Source organism: Anas platyrhynchos, chromosome 4 (assembly GCF_047663525.1).
Source record: "Anas platyrhynchos isolate ZD024472 breed Pekin duck chromosome 4, IASCAAS_PekinDuck_T2T, whole genome shotgun sequence".
In the NCBI taxonomy this organism is placed as follows: Eukaryota; Metazoa; Chordata; class Aves; order Anseriformes; family Anatidae; genus Anas; species Anas platyrhynchos.
Genome location: NC_092590.1, coordinates 26,934,788 through 26,961,102, shown reverse-complemented (window position 1 = coordinate 26,961,102; position 26,315 = coordinate 26,934,788). Strand labels below are relative to the sequence as shown.

The window sequence follows — 26,315 nt, the reverse complement described above, 5'->3', positions numbered from 1 at the left end:
TTCTCTGGCTAAAGAGTTGAAAAATATAATTTCAGTATGGTCACAGAAATGCCTGCATTCTGGGATTCTGAAACACATCTTTTTTGGAGTTGGGAACCTGTTTATGAAATAGACAGTGGAAGAAATAATAACTTTTTCAATGTGAGACCTGCCACATTACAGGGAATTGATGTATTTGGAAATACATCAATTGCATCCACCTCCTGAACTTCAGGTTGAAGATGTAGTAGCCTTAAGAAATCTTGCAGATGCCCTACAATCATGTCATTCTCGGAGGCAAATAATTAATATGTCCCTAAGTTATGATAGAGTACTGTTATGAAAAGATATGGAAAGAGCCCAAAGAATCCTGTTACAAGAGGGTACCAGAAAGTATCTCAGAACTAAAGCTTCTGAGGGATATTCTCCTAGAGTTTGTAGACTTGTAACTTTACTAATTTTTAAATTAGAGAATCTACAAACTATGCATGTCTGGAAAAAAAAAGGTCATAGCACAGAATTCCAGTTCACAGCACAGGCAGTATTAAGCAAATTTTTCACTGTCATTAATGAATTGTCTATATAAAGAAAAGGAAGAAAAATGGATATGTAATTATTTTTATTTTTTTTTTAATCAATGGATGTAGCGTACCTACTAACAAGTAATTTTAGGTACACAAAAAACAGAAATTTAAAAACACATAAAATAATGACTCCAAATGGACAAACTTAACAAATAATAATGAAGAAACTTTTTGCAGTTCAGGCGTGTCAAACAAATTTTAAAGTATAAATACAATTAAAATTAACAGCACTAAAGCTAATTAGTAATTAGTGTTAAACTAAAGCTATACAATCATTTCCCAGAGTATCAGCACACATTCAATTCAGCCTTATTAGCACCTTGGTACCAGTTGCTGAATGGCTCCCAATTATTATTACATATCAACACCAGGTGTCAAAGATTTGTTTTCTTAAAGTAATATGCAAAAGGCATTTTTTTTCTGCCCAGCAGTTCTTTAGGTAAAATATACAATAAACAGAAAGAAGAAAAAGTATTTGTTATTCAAGCTTCTAAAGGTTAATTACTACGTTATCTATACTGTAAGAAATTCTTCAGTATTGTTGGCAACTGGAGTTGTGGCACAAGATGCAGTCTGGCTCTTCCCATGTAATTTCGGATACGTAGTCGGCAGAGCTGGCAAAGAGAAGAAGGTGTGGCTGCAAAGAAGAAAAAGAGAGAGATGTGTAATTATCTAAGAGCCACTGTTTTGATTTACAACAGCCTTGCACAATAATGGTATCTCTAATGTAAATTCTTTATCCTTTTTATTTTCCTTTATGGCCTTTTTCCCCTCTCAGAGATAAAGACTAGGGGAAACCTTATTAATAAACAGGCAGATATTCAAAAAAGCAAGGTCAGGGAGGTTCAGCAAATAATTTATTTTTAAATAAAAAACCTGCACACAGAAATTATCTGATTACCTTCATGGAGTAGCAGCAGTCTCTCCACTAAACTGCTTGGAGCAGCTAAATCTACAGGCCTCTCAAAATCTGTATTTTTGGCATTTATGTCTGCCCCAAATTCAAGGAGTAAGTTTACGATCTCTGTACTTGAATGCTGGGCAGCAGCGTGGAGTGGAGTTTCCAAATGCTTTCCTTTTTGCACGTTGGCACCTGGTGGGTATATGTGTGTAAAGAAACGTAAAGAAAAGATTAATTAAAATTGCAACTGACTAAATAAGATGCTAAAAAAAACAAAAAATATCCACTGTCTGGGGATTCCAACACTTATTTTAGCCATTTTATTAATTTTATTGCTTACAACAATAGCTAATCATATTAGTGATTCTTCTGATCCCATATACTTTTCCTAGATAGTTTTATTAGAGAGAACTAGATTTTAAGGGAAATCACTTTATAAAAAGGTGAAAAAAAAAATTATAAAAAGTCCATGTATAAGAAAATTTGCTACAAGTAAAAATAAACTTTTCTTATGTAAATGTTTAAAAAGAATCTCTAAACTGGAGTATTTCAATTAAAATGGACTAAACACAATTGTAATAATGAATGTCTATTCATGAAAAAATGTCCACACAAGAGCTAAACAAAATAGATACTATGGAATAACTTCCTTGATAAGCAAGCTGTTAATCCCTCCTAAAATTAGGTTTACCTCAATAGTTTTCTAGACTATCTTGTAAGATGAAAAAATAAAAATTATAAATAAATAAATAAATAAATATTGAGAGACCTACTGAGACCAAAAATTAGCTTCTGTGCCAAATTTTCCAACTGATAAAAAGGTTTTGGCCCTTTTAATTCCTATGTGAATAAAATAACTTTAAAATATCACAGGCCTAGCAATTCAATTTGAAGTCCAAATAGGTCACTGTTAGCAGTATTAACAACTTGAGAATATTTCCCCAGTATAATTCTCTTGCCAATTTCATTGTCTATTTGCTTTTCACTTTCTAATACACTCTCACAAACTGATCAAATAAATTCAGATAGATATAAATAGTTAATTATATTGTCAATTTACATATCCCATTCTACATTAGGGCAATCATGAATCTAGAATGTCCTGTTACAGTTTTTATTGTGTGGTAGTATTCGAATCCCAAAACATGTTAGTTTTATTTCTGGGACTCTTAAACCTAGAAATCATGAAATAGGATAGTTAATAAGACAAAGAAACTGACTTCAAAAGAAATAATTTAACTGTTCGCCTAAGTAACCTGCAATTAACTAGAAAAAAAAAAAAAGTGCAAAGATGGCAAGGCTGTAATTATTCAAGTATATATTTTCATTCGTTGTTCTGCAGGATATTTGGAGAAACATTCTGCAGGATGCAAAAACCTTGTATCTCATTGCCTGAAATGCAATAAATAAACCTTTCTGCAGATGATGTCCCTGGACTTTTTCTGAAAGAAATTGAACCTCCAACTTTTGTTTTTGTTGATTAACTACATAAAATGAAGTTTAGAACTAACTGCCATTTGCCTTAGCTCTTCTTTTTGCAGCTCGGCCTCTATGTTTTGTAAAAAAGATCAATTAGAATATGCTGAAGAATGAAAAAGTGTAGGACTACATTGCTAAAAAAAATCTGTTGAAAACACAATGGTTACTATATTAAAAAAAAACAAACAAACAAAAAAACCTTTCTCAAAGCTAATTTTTACCTTTGTTTTTCCTACAGAAAGTGAACATCTACAAAGCTGAGGTACGTGCTGAAAATTTTGAACACCAATTCTTATTGGTCTTGTTCCCTTTTCCCCTCATATGTTTGCTATGCCGCAAAATAATGAAAGATATGGTAAGTTATTATGAGCAAGTACACACTACAGTAAACTTGCAAATACAACCCTGCAAGCAAGGGTTCTAGTTTTGTTGATTGAGCACAGCTCACTTCACAAGTGAGTACAGCGTGCATAATTCTATAAACTAGCAGTACTTTTATTTAAATCATGACGTACCTGCATAAAGAAGCTTTCGAATACAGTGGATCTGTTGTGAAACACATGCTACGTACAGAGGTGTTCCCAAATGGGGAAGGTCTTGGTCAACATCTATACCCCAGGATATCAGTACCTCCAGACATTCGCTGTGTCCTGTCAGTACAAAGTAGAACAGGTTGCTCAACGTCAGTCAGTAAGCTGTCTCATTGACAAAACTGGACACACTTCTTAACACTGTTATTGAAACATTTGTCCACTACTCCATGTTTGTTCAGAGGGTAATTTCTTACCTCTACTGGCCGCTTCATGAGTTGGGGATGGAAGACAGGACTCCCACTGAGCTTTGGCACCATACTCTAACAGGAGCTCAGCGCATGCTGCACTGCCTCTCGAACATGCATTAAATAAAGGTGTCACTCCATCAATTGTTGTAGCATTTACCTAGAATACATAAAATATAGGTAAGAACAAAATTGAAAGAATAAATATTTTTTTAAAACAGAATATGGTTAGAAACTGCTTTAAAATATAAAAAGAAAACAAAACAAAAAAAAATGTTTAGAATAAAAATTTAGGATAAAATAACTTAACTGCTCAGTCCCTATGCTACTGTCTTCCTCTCACCATACTCCCCAGGTGAAATCAGTTCACTGGTATTCTTGTTAAACTACGTCAAGCAAAACAAAATACACTTGGTATACTGAAGACTATTTGGGCAGCAAATAACTGTTTTCAAAAGTCATTGCACTTAGCTCTTTTAATTGATACAAAAAATCCACACCTTGTATCCTAGTGGGGACCTTCTCTGTAGCTCTGTGAGACTGCAAGCTCCACGTGGGAATTATTTGCTATTTTCTTCTATGTTTTTAATCTCTGTGTTGGAGTGATATTTCATGGGACAAGACAAGGCTAATAGTGCTTGCTGTTCTGATACCAATGTAGCCATCCCTCAGTTTAACTGAATATTCTCAGTATGAGAGAATGATGAGAGAGAGTAGGCAAAATCATGAGGGCTAGTGATACTAAAGCACAGGTATTTGGAGAGAGGACTCTTGCCTACCCTCTTCCATGCGTCCCCAAACACATGCCAACAATTAAAAGTACTACAAAAAAATTAAGATAGGAAAATAAAATTTGTTCTTATATTTTTGTCTATAGTGTCTATAGTTTTGTATCTATAGAATCCTTGTGCTAGCTGAAGTGGACAGGAATTAGTTTTTGGAACACAACTATGTTTGTTTTTTTTTTCTATTACTTACACATATTCTAGATGATTCTCAAAATTTAATTGAAAGGACAATAAATATTTCCATTACAAAGATCAGTGATTTGGGAAACTATAATTGATGGGGAATCTGATGTCAGCACAGATTGTAGTGAAAATTGTCTGTGAATTCTTATTTTTGATTTGGGATAACAGGGAGTCTGTACCAGGAGTACCAAAAATAGCCAATGTTCTTTTGTACTCAGACCAAAGAATTTTAAGAGCACACAAGCACAATGTGACAAAACATTTCCAGAGATATTAAAATATAAGTCTCTAAGAAGCCACTCAGTGAAAGAGGAAACCAGCAAGGAAAGACGCATTCAGAAGTTCAAAAGATAAATGACGTAATAAAATTCAGAGGAGAAATAAGGCTGGTGACACACTGCTAGCAGATTCTCTCCAATTCATTACTCTGTCTTTGTGCCATCCCACCTCTCATCTATTTTTCCTGTTGCTGTTCTTTTGTTTGAGATCTACTCTTAATGTTTTTTGTTTTTGTTTTTTTAACTTTACATCTCTCTAGTGATGCTTCTTTGACCCATCACTTTCCTTTGCTAGCTTTCAGATAGCAACTTATCAACTTACTGTAATTACATGAAATAAATGCAATTAATAGGTAGAGTACAGAGAAATATCAATATAGAAAAAAATCAAGGAATATATCCTTCTCAGTTAAACCAAAGTTAGCATTGGACTTCACATACAAAAACACCCTTACATTTGCTCCTGCTTCAAGAAGGATTCTTGCACATCCTACATGATCTCCCAGGCAGGCTTCATGAAGTGGAGTTACTTGGTCAATAGTTAGTGTATCTACATTGTAACCCTAAACAAGATATGAATGACATATGAAGATCACACAGAGGCTTTTAAGAGTCATTTGCTCATACTATTCAAAGGAATAATTCATAACACTCTAAATAGGCTTAAAACTCTACTTGCAGTAATTAAATCCTCAGTGAGCATATAAAGAATCTTTCAATCAGCGTAGATAACAATAAGTTGTCGGCTTTTTTTTTTTCCTTTAAATCAGTTATATTAGAACCAGAAATAGGGGTTATGAAGAAGATGGAGCCTGACTCTTGACAGCAACAGGACAAAAGTCAAGAGACACAAGTTGGAATGTGGTGAAATCCAATTAGTTATATGGGGAAAAAAAATCTCACTGTGGAGATGGTGAAACCCTGCAACAGGGCTTCAGAGAGGTTGGGGCATCTCCACCATTGGTGGTCTTTAAAATTTAAAGCCCAATAAGGCCCTGAGTCTAAACTGCCCCATTATTTTAAGATTCTCTGGTTTACAGTTCAAAATGCCTAGAGAAATCTAATAAATTTTAGCAAGGAGAACACTTCGTCGGTTGATAAAAACACCAAGCTCTTGAAATTTGCTACAGTAGTTACTGTTCAATTCTTAAAAGCTAATTCATCAAATGTTATTTAGTATAATTTATCAGTATTGTAGCAACTAATATAACAATACTGTAATATTAACATTTAATTGTATACAGTCTTTCCCTTTGCTAACAAAATCCTTTTTTTAATCACAACTGTGCAACAAACCTAATCTTCCAGTGATACCTCCCTCTCAACAAGTATCTTCCTGGCTAGCTCTATTTCCTGAGGACTTTTTAAAGCAGTGGAGCAATGATCCTTGAGGACCCCTTCCAACTCAGATAGTTCTATGATACATTGATTTACACCACACAGGAGGGGAAGACTGATAGACATTTAGTTACAGCTTTGGTAAAGATTAATTTTTTGAGGTTTTAAAACATACAAAAGAAATATTTTAAATATTATATCTTATTGTATCAAAAATTTGTAAATGTGAATTGCTTTGAAAAGTTCGGGTGAATGAAAGCAAAGCAAAACATACTAAATCAGCATTAATTATCTATGCTGAGAAATTAAGTAACATTAAAAAATAAAGCAATTTTAAGAACACAGCCTTCACCTGTGACAATAAAGTCTTTAGAGAAAGAAGACGTCCTTGACTGGCTGCCTCATGCAGAGGTGAGCGATCTGCCCAAGAACCTATATAATAACAACATTTATTGAGTAAACCATAGGAATTAGGAGGCTTTTGGAATGCACAGAGCAAAGCAGAAAATATAATGCACAGAATGAAGTCAACTGTCCTGTGGAAATAACTGTTCCCCTTTAAAGACTGTATTTAAAATGATCAGTTTATAAACAGTAAAAAATATATTATTAACTGTATTATATTATATTGTTAACTGTAAACATCTATAATAAATGATTATGTAGTACAGAGGAGAACAAACATTGCTATATTGATTTCACTGCTGTGATGTAATAGATGCAGTGATTGCCATATTTCTAACTTGTACTTTTTCATTATTTATTTTTAAAAATCATATAATTTATTTTAGCAGCTATCATATAGCAGTTTACAGGCTTCAACAAATCAGTATTTAAACCTAAAACAAATATAAGCCTGCCTGAAAAAGTGCAGAAAGCACTTTTTTTTAATTAGAAATACAATTTGGAAATCCCTCTGCATGATGAGATTAATCTGCTGCTACATAAATTCAAGAAGAGAAATACAGTGAGAATTCATACTGCAAAAGGTTGCTATAGTAGGAACAGGATATTAAGTCCTGAAATTATTAGCACTAAGAATAGGCAGTTATGCTTAAAGTAAAGTTTTGCATTTATTTTCAAGACTTGTCCTGCACCCCTCTCCCACCCAATAAAAAAAAAAAAAAAAAAAAAAAAGACACAACTCCACAACCCCTAACTACAGCCCAAGTCCCAGAGCTCCCCTGTGGTTCCTGCTGAAGAGCCTGCCCTTTCCTCTAGAAGACTGGCTGCTGACAGCCCTTTCATAGCCAGACAGAGTTGCAAGCATAACTGATAACATTTTATTGTATGAATTTTGCAAATGAAGTTTTGAAAGACTGTGTAAGAAAGAGCCATCTTCAAAATACATTATGAATTACCAATATTTATTCCTGTTAGAAAAAGTCACTTGAACTCTAAGGTGCTGATGTAATAACTGGTGAAACCTGCAGCTTTCTAAATCTTGCAGTTCTTCCTAACACTGGCAGATTTTTTTTTTCTCACCTAGCTGTCTGGAATGAACGTATGGGTTAGGACTAGGACTTTTTTGGCTTCCTTACCAAAGTTTATACTGTACTTTTAGTTCACCAGTCATAAAGTCTTTGTTGATTAGAAGCAGACAGCCACAAAAATGGCCAGCCATGTTTATCATCATTTAATTATCATGGCCACTTGAGGGCAATCCCCCAGCTGAGTGACTTTATGTCAACTACCTGCACAGACTGCGGTTCCACCTTTGGAACCATGCTATGGATTTGTTGCCAGCTATTACCATTATGCTGAAATCATCCAAAATGTACAGTTGTTAAACAGTATGGTTCTGACTTTGTTCTTTATCTTCTTCCTCTACCATTTATTTCTCTGTTCATAGTTTTCTCACAAGAATTGAAATTGGAACTCTAATTAGAAATAACTGTATGAGGAGAACAAAAGGAATCCTAAATGGGCAATTTTGTAATATTACTGTTAGCAGCCACTATGTTACAGATTTATTTTAAATCAGAGTGAAAAGTTAATGTTACTTTCTTTTTTTCTGGTGTAACTTACAAAAACTAAAAAAAAAATCCTTGCCAAGGTTAAATGCAGTATTTTGCAATTTTTACTTCTAGTAGGAACTACTGAGCTAAAAGGCATACACAAACTGACTGGAATTTTAGGAAATATTACACAATAACTGAGCTCAGAAATCTTACTGACTTGATTTTTCAAAATGCCAGTATTTCCTCTCTGCCATCCCAATAAGCTCAAATACAGTTACCCTATTGTAGTAGCTTGAATGTGTGTGTAATCACTATGAGAATTTTGACTGATGTTTTCCTCCTTCTATCCTTCTATAGCAGTATCTGAACCAGTACTTGTGTTGTTCTAATTCAAATGAAGCTAAATTCATTAAGTTCTCCTTTTTGCAGCTGCAAAAAATCCTCAAAAATAGTTAAAAACTGCATTTAGAGGCTGCCTTTGAAATGTTTTCCTCCTTTCTCCTCAGGTAAGAACTTCTCTCTCTTGATGGTTTACCCTACTCCTAAATTAACAGGAAGAAAAAGACACAACCGTTATATAGAAAAAAAAATCTAATAATATTGTAAAATCTATAAAATCTTTATCCCTATCCCATACTTTGGACATATTTTGTGGCTTTGTAGAATTCTAAACCAAACGAAGATGCAAGCAGAATCTGAAAACACCGTTATTCCTGAACACCATTATATTTGAAAACACCTTTCATTCCTCCATCTCCTTCCCCCATGGATTGCTCAGAAGAATAACTGTTAATATTACAATGTCAGTGAAATTTGAAAAGCAAATGATGCCAGATCCCATTCTTAGCTCTGTTTTGCATCTAGGCCCACCTTATATCCCAGCTTTCAAGTAGGCATCAAGCAGCTCACTGTTTCTGCTAAATCCATTAAAACCTACATGTTTGTACCACCTCTATTAGAAAGAAAATCTGTAAGCAAAATACTGCAGGAAAAAAAATGTGCAAACCAGGTTTGGAAAAATTCTTTCACATTCCAACTAATTTATTGGTAAACATAATAATCGTTAAATATCACAGGTACAAGAATACATTAAAAATAAATACAGAGCATAAATAAACATCAAAGTTGTCTTAAAATAAATTCTTTATCTAGCTCACTGCCTTCTGCTAATCTACAAAGATTGCTATGGCTCTTACTTAGAAAGCATTCACGAGAATATAAATAAGGAAAAATTTTAATTCAGCGTTGTCTGTAACAGCAGTATTAGCAAACACAGTCTGTTCCAAAACTGCTAATGTATTAAGTCCCTACTGATGTAGTCCCTGACAGACGCTGAATACAAAGCATCTTGAACTATATTTAGAAGCCACACTAGTTCCAAGCTTGCTGGCATAGAGTTTACCAGGAAGGGCAGCCTGCACTGCTTTGTAAACACTAATAAGAAAGAATAAATATATTTAGTGTATTAACAGTCATAGTTAAAAACAAAATTACAAAGTATCATACAGTACCTAAATCTCCGTCTCCCCACGGCACTTCCAACCAATTGCAATTATAAATCCTACTCATTTCTTTCAATCTGAAAAATAAATAAATAAATTAACCTGCTCTTGCTAGTTGGGCCTGTTCTCAATACTCTCCAGCTATGTTTGGAAGGAGATCAGCAGCTCACTGTAACATGAACTTTCACCCTGCAGTAAACACAGCTCTGAAGATATGAGCATGTGCAGTTGCCAGTTTCTTTTCTTATGCTAAAGGACAATGGCCTTTTATTTTTTTTTCCCACATTTCTTTTTTTTTTTTATGTAACAAAAGTGCCAGCATCTGTGTATTTGCTTCCCAAGACAGCTTAACTTGAATTTCAACCCAAGAGAAACTCCTAGTGAGATCAAGAGAACCTTGAGCTGAGTAAGATTTGCAAAATGAACTCCTCCCTTTTTAACCTCATTCAATTAGTTGGTATCCTCAAACATCATTATTAGTGCAGAGATTTCTAAGGGAAGCACTGCCAAATGTTTATAAGTCATTTTCCTATTTTCTTAGAAAAGAAAGAAGCAGAGATATTCTCAACATGTTGCAAATGCTGCTTGATTTGCTCAGTGGAATGGGTTTGTATTTTAGCAGTTCACTATTGCCTATTATGTTCTTAACAATTCTTGGGCTATTAAACTGTTTTTAATAACTAATCTAAGCAGTGAAAGTATCAGTCCACCCCTAAAATTGGGGATTTGCAGTTCAGGTTTTGATCTATTTCTGTCATTAACATTATTTTCTTCCATTTTCGTATAACCTGCACTCCTCCACATCTACCTACAATTACCTGTAAGCCATTCCTGCACAAACAATCATAGCAGTAAAATACTAAGTAAAAACATTTTAGTTGAAGTCATTAGACCCAGTCATTCCATCCATTCAAGTGGCATTTAGGTATTTCATTTCAGTATTTTAAATCATCATTGCTTTAATTTGACTTTATGTGTTATAACTATATATATATACATATACACACACAAACATGTAAATATACACATACAAAAAAATGAAACTTTGGTTGATTCACACCAATATTCTTTCCAGTGCTTATCATCACATAGACTTTCAAAATGTGGTGATTTCATTCCAACTGCAAAAGACAGCAATATCCTATTCCTGAAAACCACACAAAACAAAACTTCTTTCCTCACACAGTTTTGTTTGTCCATCTACATGACATGAATGCACATTATACTTGTAATTCTGGTGCTATATTCACTGAATTAGTATTCAGATTATTTTATATCTCCATATCTAGTAGGATCTTCCAACCTGAACATAATATTTAATAATTGTATATTGTCTGTTTAATAGCATTCTCCCAATACCATAAAAATACTTCAAAGCCCTTATTTAATCCACCTTCATAGCATCATCCATTCTATGGAACTATAACTTTTTGGTTCCTACAGCTAGGAACCAAAAGATGGAATTTTAAGGCTCTAATTGGAAAACTGATATAATAGTGGTTTTTTTTTCTTTTTGTCTCCGGAGTACTTAGGTGTTAGAGTGTACGTTGAAAGCATGGTTTAATTATAGCTACGAGAGCACCAAACTGCTGAAATTTCATGCTTAGATAGTAACCACAACCCACCAACAAACTTTTAGGTTAGACGACTGCTTTTAAAACACACAGGGGCCACAACAAAGACAAGAACATAGTTTTCTTTTAGGGATGGGGCATAAGGAAGTTAGCTCTTTTTTCTTGTGGATTCCTACCATTGACTACATTCCTTTCAACCTTTGCAACATACAAGAATATAGAGGGTGTATTTCTTCTGTATATAAACCTAATGCATTCTCAGAAAATCATCCATCTTGCACATCAAAGAAAGTAGGATCTTTGTGGAAAAGTACAGCAGGTGAACGTGTTGTCAAATACTGTTACTGGGCATTAGAGGATCAAATCACTGCGGCCCAAGCAACATTGCTTTTAACAATTCCTAAATCCTGAGCATTTGCTGTTGCAATTTAACAGAAATGCGAGCCACTACACTGTATTAAAAGCCTTAAAAAAAAAAAAAAAAAAAAAAAAAGACAGGTGCCAACAGAAGCTACATTATGCTACGTGAAGGCAATGATACTGACGATGGCAGCAGCAGCAGCAGTTGTTGCTGCTGGCTCTGAGCCAGGCCTTGCACACCCAGGAAGAGACATGTCAGGCCCCTTCTGTCACATGAGAGCACAGCAACCACTCCCCTGCCCATTACTCATGCACAGTCTGTTTTTTCTGTCTTTTTGGAGGATCAACAACAGGCTGGATATTCTTCTGGACCAATGTAGCTTTCAAACTCTGTGTGCCATAGCTAGAGCACCAAAATCTAAAATCACATTAACCTCTAAATCAGTAGATACTTTTAGACCCACATCGGATTTGACTTAAGCATGTGGAGCAGCTGGTGACATTGTAAGGCTAGTATTGTTTCCTTGGACTGTTATTAAAACAAGTTTTTCAACAGACTGTCAACAAGAAGCTGACAGAAGAGGAATACTGGCAATCTGAGCTGACTTGGGTCTTTGGAGCATTTCTGCCTGAAGTAATTTTGTTCATCAAAACCAGTCTCGGCCTTAAGCCAGACTGCCAGCAATTTGCCCCAAGCTGTGCTTAGAATTCTCCGTATTTTCCCAGTTTGACAGAGTGCATGCAGCATGTGGTGTAATTCCTAGCCATAGAGACAGTAGCTCACTGGCCAGCAAAGCTGGGGCTAGTGTGTGCTGATTTTTGTCACATATAGGAGATTTTGCTCAAATAGCCTGGTTACGGACCCTCGTGCCAGTAGGCTAAAAACCTTTTCATAACCTGGCCCTATTTTTTTCCCTTCTACTAAATCTTAACGTTGACATGCCTCCTGCCACCCCATCACTTTTAGCCTATTTTCCAGTCTGCGTATTTCATGCATTGCTGTATGACTTCCTCTTCCTCCGTTCTGCTAGGGTGCCTGGGGAACAAAATCAGGATTCAGTAACTCTCACAGACGGGAACAGAGAGGGAAATAAAGTGCCTTCTTCAGATTTAGTATTAGATATACTTGTTATTCAAGTGAACAGCGACAAACAGAAGCATCAATTGCAACAGCAGTCTCCTAGTACTTCAGGCATCAGTCATACGCCCTGCTAGTTGGTCTCAAGGAGGCTGCAAGTAGCTGAACCATGTTAAGATCAAATCTTCAGAAAAATTTACTTTCTGTATTTGGCTGGGATTTTGAACTTTTGTAACATATAGCTATGTTTTACGTCATAAATTCATAATTATGCACAACATTAGAAAATCTCTCTTTCCTGTCTCCTGTCTCTTTAATACTCTTATTTTCCTTGAGTATTTTAACATCTCCACTTTTGAAACACGTAAATTTCATATAAGATCAACAATACAATTGTTTTTGTCTTTTTTCCCCCCCTTACACAGCCTTAGGATGTGGTCAGTATTACTTATGACTATGATAACCATTTTAAGAAGAAGTCCTATTAGACTCTCATGATTACTCAAAGCTCCCTTTTACACATTTGTTTTCCGAAAACAAAAAAAAAAAAAAAAAAAAAAGAAAAGAAAAAAAAAGGAAAATGTGACTCAGGCAATAGCAGTCCTAAGCACTTCTTTTATAATACAGTTTGTTCTTCATTGCTCAAACTGCCTGTGTGCAATAACTTAATTACCTCATAAGTACTTTTCTTTGCAAACCCTTAGAATTATAATTTTGTCCTTAGTATCTCAGTTCAGGACACAATAATTCTGTCACTTGTAGTTCTTCCATTGCCTCTTGCTTCTGTTACCTATAAACTGCTCTTTATATATAAAGTTACTCCTCCCCCTCCTTTCATTCTCTAATTTGCTGTTGTAAATAATTAGCCTTCAGTATCCAGTTACCTTGTGTCCGGACAGCAAAAGTCAGGGTAAGTCAAGCCTTAAACACTGCCATAAAACAAATAAGACAGATAAACAAGAAAGGGTATTTTAGATACCTGATAAGAGTACAGAAAAAAAAAAAAAAAAAAGTAATGAAATATCCTCAACACCCTTGAGTTAACGCATGCAAGAAAGCAGAGTGCCTTTAACATAAACATGCATTTATATTACAGCTCAAACAAACAACAGTTTAGACCTAGAACATGGTAAATTGGGTCAGGTTAGCGTATTTCATTACACAGTTTCTGAAATGGCTGCTGTACTAACCTTGGCTGGTCAGAATACCCCAGCTAGGTTTTCGTTTCGCAGAACACTCCCCTATACTTTCTAGGCGTCTTTTGGGGAGATTGTGGCTCCTCTGAACAGCAGTGCTTGTTGTCATTGTTTGTTTCTGGAGGGAAGTCTGGCTGTCATTGCTGCAGGTATTCCGGTCTGACGAACATCCACAAATGGATTTCTACTACCTTTTTTCCTCCTTTCGTTTTTTCACAAAGGCTCTTGTACTTACTGTAGAATAGCTACAACACTGAAATCCATTCAGTAACATTTGCTAGCTTGGACTAATGGGTACGTAGCGGGGGAAGGGAAGGATTGCTCTAGCATTTTCTATTTTTAAAGCAGAGAAAGAATCAGCTTAGCTACAGCATGAGTCTTAACTGTTTACATGATTTAAAAGGATAGAATGTGTTAATTTTTCAATAACTAAATCAAAAAGAAAGAGATTATTAAAGCATAAGTATTCAGTGCTTTGTTTCTTGAATAACAAGCAACCTAAAACAGAAAAACTAAATCTGTTTTTATCACATTGTCAAATCTTATAGTAAGAGACAGAAACAATAATTATTACTGCAGCAGGCCTTACTCCTATGTAATTTGCAGTTAAGAGGGAGATTTTGGAATTCAGAGGAAGCTGTGAAATTATTTTTTTTTCTCAAGTAGGGGAGAAAGGTATCCTATAGATGTCAACTAGAAAGTACATCTTTAATTTTAAAAAATGGTTTCACTATCAAAAAAGACTTCATAGGTTAACTTCAATGGGTTTGATCCCATTATGAAAGTAAGGCTGCAGTCTTGTCATGAGAAGCAAAAGCTGCTATTTCTTAAATAAATAATGAAAACAAGGACAACCAACTACTAGTAGCATTTTTGTTTGTTATTATGTATCACACTGATACTGCACAACAGAAGTCTGCAAAGAGAAGCAATCCACAATAAAATTCCAGCATGCTGTTCCTTTATGATAGTAACAAAGATTAAATGATTTCTAAGTGATTTCTTTGTAATAATAACAAGTTGTTGTGCTGCCTTTACTTCTGCCTCCCCACCTTCTAATACTTCCTTCACTAACCTTTTCTACTAATACAAAAACTAGCCATCTGTAAACTTTATAGAAGGAAATTAACATTACTGGGGTTTGCTGGTACTGTTCTTTTCAGGTTTTCTTTTTACTTGACAAAAATGAATCCCTAAGATACTGGAATAATACAAATGTATTTCATGAGATTTTCTAGATCCCTCTTGTTTGTCCTTAAAAGAAAATCAAGGCAAGTTTATAGTTGGGTGGGGTGAGGGGATGATGAAAGAGCAGCCACAATTTTTTACCTTGAAATTGCTGAACATGAGAACTGTCTTACTGGAACAGTGTTACACTGTTTACAGAAGAGAAGTAGGTGTGCTACTTCTATTCTCACAATAGAGAACAAAACTGTGCTCTTCCAGAGGTTATGCTCTTTTCAGAAAGTTCTTTTCCTCAGATATTATCTAGCTGAATCAGCCAGACTGTCTAACCAACTGTGATAAGTACCTCTATACATCCAGCAATCAGACTCTGCAAGTAAAAGCTGGAATAAGCTTTTGCAAAAGGGTGTGGACATTATATATAACCTTAATACTAAAATTAGTTGTCAACTCATCGTATCTTCCTCAAGAAAATAAGTATGAGAAAATACAGCAAATCAACAAGAAGCCTTACTAAGAACATGTATACATGTGTCTGTGTCAGGAAGATATCAGCACTATTTTCCATGTGAGAATTAACTGATGACAATTTCTGTACTTGGCATGGCTCAGAGGCTCATCTCAGTTTTACATTTTCTTTGCATTTGGAATGGAATCCCAGAGCTTTCAGGAGAAGGTGGTGAGGATTAGGATCAAGCAAAGCATCTAGCACTGTAAGTCAGGGATTGACAGTGGGCTGGGAAGACAAGAGCTACATGTTTTTGTAGGAGTGGGTGAAGTTGTCAGCTGACAGTGAAGCTGGGTCCTTCAAGTGGAGTGCCACAAAGAACATGGACGCAGGTCATACTGCTTGCTTCCCACAGATATTCCAACCCACACGTTATTATTCTCACCATCCACACAGGTGTGACCATGCAGTAGCAAGAAAAACACCACATACACAGAAACCTTTCATGGCTTCAGAGAAGACTCCCTGGAGAGTCAGCAGCACCTGCTCATTCTCCTCTACAAAACTGCATAAGAAGCAATAAGCTATCAATGAAAGTAGACTACCCCAAAAATCTGCCAGCTTCAGAAGTATCTCTATTCCATAGACACTTGCCATTCCAACATAGTTTGAACACTTTGAAGGACATCAAAGCACAATAAAAATGTATGCTGTTTCTTCATGCTGTTTCTCTGAAGTGGGCGAAGCTCTTCATATTCTGGGCAAAAGTCATATCAAAACCGTACATAAAGTGTTTGTTGTTTTTTTTTTTCTTTGAAGTGAAAGCTAGACCAACATCAGAATCAACTAAAAATGTATTAAAAATATAACTGTGATGTTGATATGAAGAAAAGATGGACATATACTTAAAACCGTGTGGTAAGACTGAAGAACCAGGTATTTCATTTCCACCCCTTACATGGAATTGCTGTGTGATCTTGCTCAAGTCAGCCATCCATGCACTGTGTGCATCAACTTTAAAATGAGCATCAGTTTTCTCTCAACCTCATTAAGTAATAAAGCCACTACTACTTGAAATTACTCAGGTTTGGTACCTAGATTATGTTCTTCAGATTTTTTTTTTTATTATTATTATTTTTGCTATTGAAGACACATTTCCAAAATCCATTACAAAACCTGTAACATAAATCTAAGTAGACACCTATGTATGGAGAAAATATCATAAACCACTATTTTGCTGCCCTGGTACACAAGTAATTATGGATAGTATTCATGTTATGTATATGTCCATTCATATATTCATGTACCCATGGGAGCAATGCAGCTAACTATCCGAAAAACTACAAGAGGAAGGGGCAGACACTACAGTTACAAAATATGGAAACCGGAGGATTTTACTGATGAGTTTGGAATTCTGACTTAATTTAACTGACAGGCTTTGAATAAACCACGACGTTGCAGTTGATTTACAGTTAGTGCTTTTATATCCCAATAGGTGAACTGTTAGAGGAAACTTCAAAGCTATTTTCTTCACGATGTTTTTATCCAGATTTTTATTTTAAAATAAAATTCAGTACAGTTTCAAACATTTCTGTGTCAGCAAACAGCTCTGAGTTTACAGGGGCAAATTCCATGGGGAATTCACTCTATTTTCAAGGCTATTCGTAAGGCCACGCAGAGGCAACTACGATAACACACAAAAAGATGCTTAAATAAAAACAACCAAAAAAAAAAAAAGAATCCTTTCAACACATGATGAAGCATGATGAAGCCCGATGCAGTATAGTCTGAACTCCAATAACATTAATTTATCTTAAGAAGGATTGGACAAAATTGCACTATTTTCAGATGTCACAGATTGGTGTTTTTTTGTATGCCATACTCCTGAAGTAAGCCAACTAATGTGCCATTTAGCTTCCCAAAGTGTTTTGTACTTTTAGAATTGGTCACTCTACCTTTTTGGGCAGTATTATCAGTCAGTGACTGCATGGAGCCTACCATGTTATATCCTGGAACAGGACTAGAAACTGGCAGCAGCAGGACAGGAAAGGACTAGAACCCCCTTAACAATAACAACAAAAAAAAAGATGCTTGCATGTACTTGTGTATTTCATGGCCAATTCAATGATATAATTAGCAGTCAAGCAGAAGCTTAGGCATTACCCAGGTGTCACCAACCAGTTCTCTGTCCTCCACATCTTGACAATGCCAGCAGATACATGTATGTAGATAATGCTTAAATGATTACTATTTATTTAACCAGAAAATGCTATTTTTCTACGCCACTATAAAGAAAACCAACAATCCTACTACAGACTCCATTTTACAGTATTCTAACTCTCTGTTAGCTGGAAATACAAAACAAACCTGGGCTTCAGATTTTGACAGAGAGCATGAAGGGCCAAGGCATGAGACCAGTAGTTCACATGGGAATGGTACAGCACACCCCAGATTGAATCTTCAGACAATTAACATGAGAGCCTTAAAGAGTCAGATGAGATCTATTGCCAGAAAGGCTCTAGACATAGCGAAAAGTAACATCCTCTAGTGCAACAGATGGAGCATGCCATAATGGATTTATGACCAGCCAGGCAGCATTGCTGCAATCACGAACAGAGCTCAGTACTTAGGCACGTAATGCATTCCCCCAAAGCCATCATCATCCAACCCTGGCAGAAGTTCACTCACTGCTTGCTTGCATTGCAAATGTTTGAGAACATCTCCTACAAGAGAAGAGTGTGAATAGCAGAACTCTGGCCATAACAAGCCTATGGGTGCGGGAAGGAACATCGCCTTCAGGGAGCTATGCTATTTTGGTACCCCCATGATGCCTATGCCTTGCTGCTGCTGTAAAAAAAAAAAAAAAAAAGGCAAATACAGGTGGTGCATTTGAGCTTGCCCTAACCCAGTTCAGGATCTTCCTCATGGCTTTGTTTTTTGAATAGTTGCCTGTAAGGCCTTGCAGGTAGATTCCTCTATCATTTGCTCCAGGATTATCATTTCATTTTATTGCTGTGCACCTTTAAAACCTGTGCCTGTAGGTTTTAAGCTACAACGGAGTTCAAACAGTTTTGTTTGTACTTGTTATTCATCTTATTATTCATCTCACCCAGAAAAATAAATCAATTGATGAAGGGAATTTCCATGTGAACATGTACACAAATCAAGCATGTCAATAGGATCTGTGATGGTGACAAGTTAAAGTCCACCTTCAGAAAAGACACGTATTAAGGAAGTGCACACGAATGATACTGATCGTAATATACAGCCTGCAGTGATGGTCTTCCCAAGGAGGTCCTAATGTACAAATACAGACAGGAATAAAATAAAATACAAAGGAACCTACATGATAGGATAACTCACTTCCCTTCAGGGAAGCAAGCATGAAAACAGGCCCCATCAGATACATTCACTGGAACCTTCTGTAGCCTCAGAGATTTTCTTTAAGGTGGGGAAAGAGCCAATGCTTGCCAACAGTTGTGCTTGTTTTTTGCTGCTACAGACAGGTCAGAGCTCCAGTTGCATGAATTTCCATGACAGTCTAGTTGCATCACATAGCCTTCACCAAAATGCCTTTAAGGTATCAAAATTATGTTCTTCAGAGGAGAATGGTTCTGGTGTCTTGTAGATGTTGGTGTGATTTGCTCCACTCTAAGCAAGTGTCTAGAATCTTGAGATTTACTTTTAAGTATGACTCTTCCTTGGCCATTATTTGTCATACTAGGCAAAGTTATTCTGCATGTAAGAGGGGATGACAAGCTCCATCAAAAAAACTCCCTTCTGAACTTTTCAAAAAGAACATTCTCACTATCTTAAACATTTTTACACCATTAGCTTACGTGCTGCATATGAAAAACAAATGCTAAATGTGGCGCCTTACACTGAGTGCTATGGCGAATAGGTATGCCATACAATATTCCTATCTAAATGAATCTCTATTGTGTCCAGGAAGCTATTAGAGGTCTTATACAGCTTTTATTAATAGAACTGTGATCTCTGTGGAATGCAAGTTGAGAAAATGCCTCGTGCCTATCTTCCCTACCTAACAACTGTTGCTGAGTGACATTATCAATTGCAACTTGTTAGAGCAGAATAATAGGAAAACTTCTCTAATCATTTGCTACAGTTCAAAAATCAAGCTTTCCACATAGTGGATCTCTAACAGTGTAACATAGCATTATTTCCAATTTCCAAGTTGTATTTAATGGACCTTGTTGCTCGGGTCTTCCCAAACAGTGCTCAGTGTACAAGAAAAAGCAGGGAACAGCAGACTTAATACTATTTACCAGTCTCATAATCTTGAAAGGAGATGGGTACGCCAGTCTTAAATGGCATAATCCTAGCCATTGGCTTAATTTAGGATAACTAGGAATAACTAATGTACTGGGCATTTCTACCATGCATGGCCATGGCAGATAAAGCAGAGAAGGGTAGCTTAGAACTTGCCATGTTCTGAGATACTCCAGATACTCCAAGAGTATCAGGAGTAGACTTTTATTTTTTTAACCTATAAGAAACAAGAGTGTGTTCACCTCTCCAGTTCTACAAAAATAGTATAGCTTTGAGAAACTGTACACAAACACTACAAACACAAATTCTGCTTTCTAGTAATTTTCAAATACAACTTAAAAATAGTATAGTTACGCATAAAGTGATAGTCTATGAAGATTTTTGCTGAGTTGACATAATTAAAATTAGGATATTAAAGAATAAACATTTCATGTTGTCAGAAGTACTTAACTACTGTACATACCCCACATACCTTTCTAAGTACATGATTAGTTGTTTGTTGCTTACATTAACTTCTGCCAAGTTATTATTTTAAAAGAAGGTTCCTCTGAACACTTTCTGCTTGCAGCTAAAAGCACTTTGACAGCTACTGAATATCAGTTTTAATTTTGATAAAATTAATTCCAGCCTAGAGAAGAGAAGGCTCTGGGTAGACCTTAGTGTGGCCTTTCAGTACCTAAAGGGGGCCTACATGAAAGCTGGGGAGGGACTCTGTCAGGGAGTGGAGTGATGGGGCAAAGGACAGTGGCTTTAAACTAAAAGAGGGTATTTTTTGTTTAGAAATTTGAAAGAAATTATTTACTCAGAGGGTGGTGAGGCACTGGCACAAGGTGCCCAGAGAAGCTGTTGATGCCCTATCCCTGGAGCTGTTCAAAGCCAGGCTGGATGGAGCTTTGGGCAACCTGACCTGGTGGGAGGTGTCCCTGCCCATGGCAGGGGGTTGGAACTGGGTGAGCTCTAAGGTCCCTTCCAACCCAAACCATCCTGTGATTCTATGAAAACAGAATATTTTGCCTTACACAGTTTTATGAATGGGAATTATAACTCCAACTTCTATTATCTATATTAATCATGTTATGGACTCTTCCATATAAGCCAAGCTCTCAGCAGTATTTCCCAGTAGAGTTTATGTCTTACGGTCCCCAAAACATCTAACAATTAGTTATGTCTGAAGATTTGATGCATGTACTTTGAAACCACAGCCTACTACCTCATCCTAAAGCAAAGGAACTATAAAAATGAGCTCAATCTCTAACTCAGCACTTATATAGAGTACTTTCATGGCATGACCAGCTGGTTGGTATAGTAGGAAGAGCCTAAAGGTTGCTTTGATCTTTGGGTTTCTGTCAAGCAACAGATGTACAAAAGCCTGTTATTAACTCTTCACAGATCTGGAAATACTGCAAGAGAATTAATCTTACTGTGCAGGTCACTGTCACTGCAGATAGCCTATTAAGGAGCTAATTATACCCCAAATTAATCTGCAAGTAAGTTCATTTTTGTAGGTCGGTTTATAAGGCACAGAACTTTAAAACTGAATAAACATACATGTGCTTTGACATTTCCCATAAAATAAATTAATAAAATTATTTTTATAGAATAATTAATAAATACATGTTCACTTTAACACAAAAGCTAGGTAAACATAAAAGCTAGATAGACAGAAAAGCTAGGTATCATAATCTATTTATAGCACAGCTATAAGTGCCTGATTGCAAAGCACTTAGCTCTAAATAACTAATCAGTCCCTTTCAATTCAATGGGGCAAGTATGTGTATACGAGTAAGTGTTTACAAGATCAGTGCCAAAGTAACTGATCCAGTAAAATAATCCAGTAAATTGGATCTTTACAATAGAGTGGATGCCTTTTTCATTTAAGTCTTTTATGCTAGTAATACCACTGACTTCACCAGAGGCAATAAATAAATAAATAAATAAAAAATTAGAGAGTTTATTAAGACATAGTGTTTAATCCACTTTAAACAAATGTAAAAGACTGCATAGTTCTGTCCTGCATTTGGTGCTATTCAGTGTTTTAATACTGCAAATACTGATGATAGACTATTATGTTTATTTTTTCTAAAATCTGTGGATGACACTGAACTGCAGGTGCTGTAACTGCTCAGAGGGAAACAGTTAAAAATAGATTTGAGTAAAATGGAGAAATTGCGTGAAGTTAGCTGAAGGCAAGTAATATACTTAAAGGGGAAGAAGCAAACGCATAATACAGTGACACTGTTTTAACATGCAGTTTATAGTTGGCTACAATCCATAACACTATATTGTTGGGAAAAAAAAGCATCACTGCAGGAGATATTACATAGGGTATCACATATACGGCACGTGATATAAGTGTCCCACTTTTGTACAACCGATAGTTCCACTGGGTGCACCCATGAAGTGTCAGCTGGAGTGCTCCGTTTAACATGAGAAATTAGATGTGAATAAAGATGTCTGTGAACTGTATATGCACTGGCACAAGTCCAGACGAGGCAACTACAGTAATTCCAGGTCTAGAAAACAAGACTTAACAGACCAAGTGAAATCCTTTGTTCTAGAAAAGACAAAAACTACAGAGGTGGGAACATGCATGCTAGTAGTCTTCAAATTTCATACTTGGAGAAAAACTGATAAAATCATTCATTATATAAGACTTATGTAGATCTCAGGTTAAGTGGGAAGCATTCTAGTGATGAGAAACAGTAAAAATTGTCATCAGTTGCATAAGGACACTGCAGAAATCACTATTACTGAGCATTTTAGAAACAGGTTAAACGAATATTTACCAGGCAACCCTTTTATATTTGGTACTTGAGGGTCCAAATTACTTCTCAAGGTGCCTTTTAGCTGTACAGAAAAAAAAGTTTTACTCATACTTCATCTTCATAAACAAACTATGTGATTTATAATTAGTAGAGATTTTATACACACATTTCTGGTCTTATCTGATGCTGGACACTGACCTAGTTCTTATATTTCAATGCCACATACACCCTATAATAATTTAAAATTAATTATGGGCGTTGTCCCAATCCAGCTGTTCACATACATGTGAGATCTAAAGTATAAATTTAACACAGTAGACCACAGAGAAAACAGAGAGAAGATATTTCTGAAATCTGAAGGAAGAAAACATGATCTGTTTCACTTCTATCTAGCAACAAGACTGCAGCAGGCAGATGATACAGGTAAAGCTGTCTGCTTGTGTTCAACAAAGAAAAAGTCACAAAACTAAGGCAGTCAGCCAAGAAACGTGTGGTTCCTAGGGCTCAAATCCTGTATTGACCCATACACCTTCAGTATGATAAAATGAGTTCCATGAAGTACTAGTGCTCAGTACGTAAAATGTCCTCAATTATTAAAGCTTTGTAAAAAGCATGGCTTATTTTAACTCAAGAACTCAATTTGCTAAGTATGGAATAATGCCTGTGGCTAGTAGCACATTTCCAAAGGCTCTTTTCTTCAAAATTATAACACTCTATCCTAGTCAGCCTTTATAAGAGCAAAAAGTAATTTTGTAATATTACAAGCAAACTGAAAATACGAGCGTTAGCAGAATTTTAAGAGTAATATAATCAAGTTAAAACTAGAAAATGAAAACTAACGTTTCCTCTAATAGGAGCTACTCCTAAGATACTATAAACTTCAATTAGGCAATGATAGGCTATTTTTTTTGTTTGGGGGCAGGTTTCCTGCTGAGACTTCTCTGTTGCTTAATAAAAAACACATAACAGGATTGGTAATCAGGTAGATATTCAGTATTTAATTTTATTATTTAATGGTTCAAGCTGTGGCTTCACATTACTTATTGAACACTGTATTTTATAAACTCTATTAAGGTATCTCCATACTGTACTTCACAAACATAAAAAAACAAATGCCACAACATGGTGTGAGCGAAGACAGTATCATACTCCCTTCTACAAACACAGAGCAAAGATGTAGAGAGAGTAAGATAAAATCATGATTTTGAAGAGTCTTACTAGCATCTCAGAGAGCAAGGACCAATCCTGTTAATCATGACAAATGGCTGAATTTGTAGATTATGAAACATTAGCTAAACACTTGCTTAGAACTGTTCTAAAACTAGACACAAACACTGCAGATTGGACAGTGAAAAATACAGCTTACACACAAAATATTTGCATTAACTGTTCCTTGTTTGCTTGTTTTGTAATAAACCAAACAGAAAAACAGAAACTCCACAGTATGTGTGAGATTTTAAAATCAATATAAATGCCTGCTACCTGAGCAAAACAGCAACCTGCAAGAGTGACAGATTTTCGTCTTTTGTATGGGCTGACTACCAGAAGGCCAAACATATATTTATTTGGCTATAATAGCTTAGACATCTGATGACTGACCTGGATTCAAAAGATGACATAGGGAAGACTATTCTGCTTTTCATCTTGATGCATTTTATTCCTTTCCCTTTATTTTTTCCCCAGTCTTTTCCTTCCTTACTCAGATTTTGTGTCTGTCTTCACAAACTGATCTGCCTTAGAGCTAAAAGGAAGTTTCTGACAAAAAGTTCTTCTTGATTTCAAGCAAGGGCTACCTACCATGTACTCTGTGAGTATTTTTGCCAGTGGGACAGATGGTCAGTCCTTTCCAACCCGCTCTAGTGAACACATGTACATACATACACCCACACATACAGCTATACATATATTCACACACAAGCACACATATGTAGTAGTTCAAATGATCTGATTAATATACTCAGATGTAAAAACCCTGGGTTTCAGAACTTTCTCTAGATCACACAAAGAAGACATGATATAAACACACCTCAAGTAAATGTTCTGAAAAGCAAGCTAGTTTTTTCTAATTTTCCCCTTCACATTTAACTAAAATTATTTCTAAAGTAACTCATGTTACCTAGAGATGAATGATGAATGTGATAAAAAACAATACACGTCTTCCTGTTTCATTGCCAAACTCAAACTTTCAGTCATCTCAGAACACAAGGAGCAATCAAAGACAAGTGAGGCAGCAGGGATCCCATGCTGAACAAAAGCACGACTCAGTCAGTTAAGAAAAGAGATTTCTGTCTTCTGTGACCAAGAAAAGGTATTGTATGAAAATGGTACTGGCTCACCAGAGATGAGCTTGTGGCAACAGTAATGCCCAGTTCTTCTAAAATTCTGCCTGAGCAAACAGAAAATGGAATTTTCACAAGAGCTTTCAACCCAGTAAAATGTGGTTTTCACACAGATGCCCAAAAGCTCACCCTGACAGACAGTAAGTTTTCTGATGCATTCCAAGATGCTCATTCAAGGTACAGAAGGACTGTATCTTCCCCATCCCTCCATGCATTCAAGGACAGGTTGGATGGGGCTTTGAGAAACCTGGTCCAGTCAGAGATATCCAGGCAGGGAGAGGTAGAATTAGGTGATCTCCGAGGTCCCTTCCAACCCAAACTATTCTATGATTCTGTGATTCAAATAAATTATAGGATAACTTTAACCTAATCAAGAAATAATTCTCAGAACTATCTAGACTAGTTTCAATAGAGTGTTGCAAAATAATAATATGCCAAGTGTGGAAAATTTCACCCACATGTGGCTAAAGTGGGAGCAACCTTAGAAGCAACTGGGGAAGAAAAATGTCTTAAACTGGGAAGTGTTTGGCAGCCTTAGGCATAGGCCTCTCTCCTAACAGGACATTAATTGTAATACTTCAGTTTTATTCTGAACTTAATATTAATATGCAAAATAATACTTCTACTACTAATAATAAATTGCTTAAAGAATCTAACAGTGTTCCTTAAGAATTTTCTTAAAAATAACAGACAACTATAGAAAAAACCTCCTCCTACATATCATTTGACAAACTGAATATAAAAAAGGCTAGCAGATAAGTAATTGCCTGAAAATAATAAATAAATAAATAATGCTTAAAACCCACACAGCAACAAAGAACACAAACATTAGTGATAAAGTTGTAAATATAAATATACCTTGTCCTTGAGGAACTCCATAAAATTCAGCAGCTATCCTTGCTGCTTCCTTACGGTTCCCTTTCACAATGTAGAAGTGACTGAGTATAGCAAGGCTGATCTTCACAAAAAGTTTAAAACAAAAAAGGGAAAGTATAGTAAAGTAGACATTGGATAGCTGCTGGGCAAAAGGGCGACTTTCTTCTATGACAGTCATTGCTGCAGCAAAATCTCTCTCAGTGTTTGGGTAGGGCTCTCAAATGTGTTGATAAGATCATATGGCTCCAGCTACGCACTCTTGGGAACAACTGGTGCTGAGGAAAGAAAATATCAGCTGGTCATGATGCTTGCTGCTCAAAATATGAGGATTATTTATACTGTACATAGTATTGAGTTCACTACCACTCCTGCTGGCCTGGTGATATTCAAGTGGGACGGAATATAACAGACACAAGTTGCAAGAGCCTGGATT

At 35.9% G+C, this 26,315-nt stretch overlaps 2 protein-coding genes across 5 annotated transcripts in view; one reads left to right on the top strand and one right to left on the bottom strand.

Annotated features, from left to right (window-relative positions):
* Positions 1-583: 583 nt before the first annotated feature.
* On the bottom strand, positions 584-26,179 carry ASB5 (ankyrin repeat and SOCS box containing 5). Of its 4 annotated transcripts, none has more exons than XM_021277734.4 (8): positions 25,865-26,003; positions 9,781-9,848; positions 6,661-6,740; positions 5,426-5,533; positions 3,731-3,881; positions 3,459-3,593; positions 1,465-1,656; positions 584-1,200 (listed from the first exon to the last, which is right to left on the bottom strand). In XM_021277734.4, the coding sequence occupies exons 2-8, from the start codon at positions 9,836-9,838 to the stop codon at positions 1,073-1,075; spliced, it is 852 nt and encodes a 283-aa protein (XP_021133409.1). In that variant the 5' UTR covers positions 9,839-9,848; positions 25,865-26,003; the 3' UTR covers positions 584-1,072. The 4 variants fall into 4 exon arrangements, with proteins under 4 accessions (XP_021133409.1, XP_021133410.1, XP_038034129.1 ...); XM_021277735.4 differs by lacking the exon at positions 25,865-26,003 and adding an exon at positions 13,974-14,283; XM_038178201.2 differs by lacking the exon at positions 9,781-9,848 and having other exon boundaries at positions 25,865-26,179.
* Positions 8,738-26,315, top strand: part of SPCS3 (signal peptidase complex subunit 3) — a 37,312-nt gene continuing 19,734 nt past the window's right edge. The window contains exon 1 of the mRNA XM_072037286.1: positions 8,738-8,775. Within this exon, the coding sequence (XP_071893387.1) occupies positions 8,753-8,775 (23 nt within the window). The 5' untranslated portion in view covers positions 8,738-8,752. The remainder of the gene's footprint in view (positions 8,776-26,315) is intronic.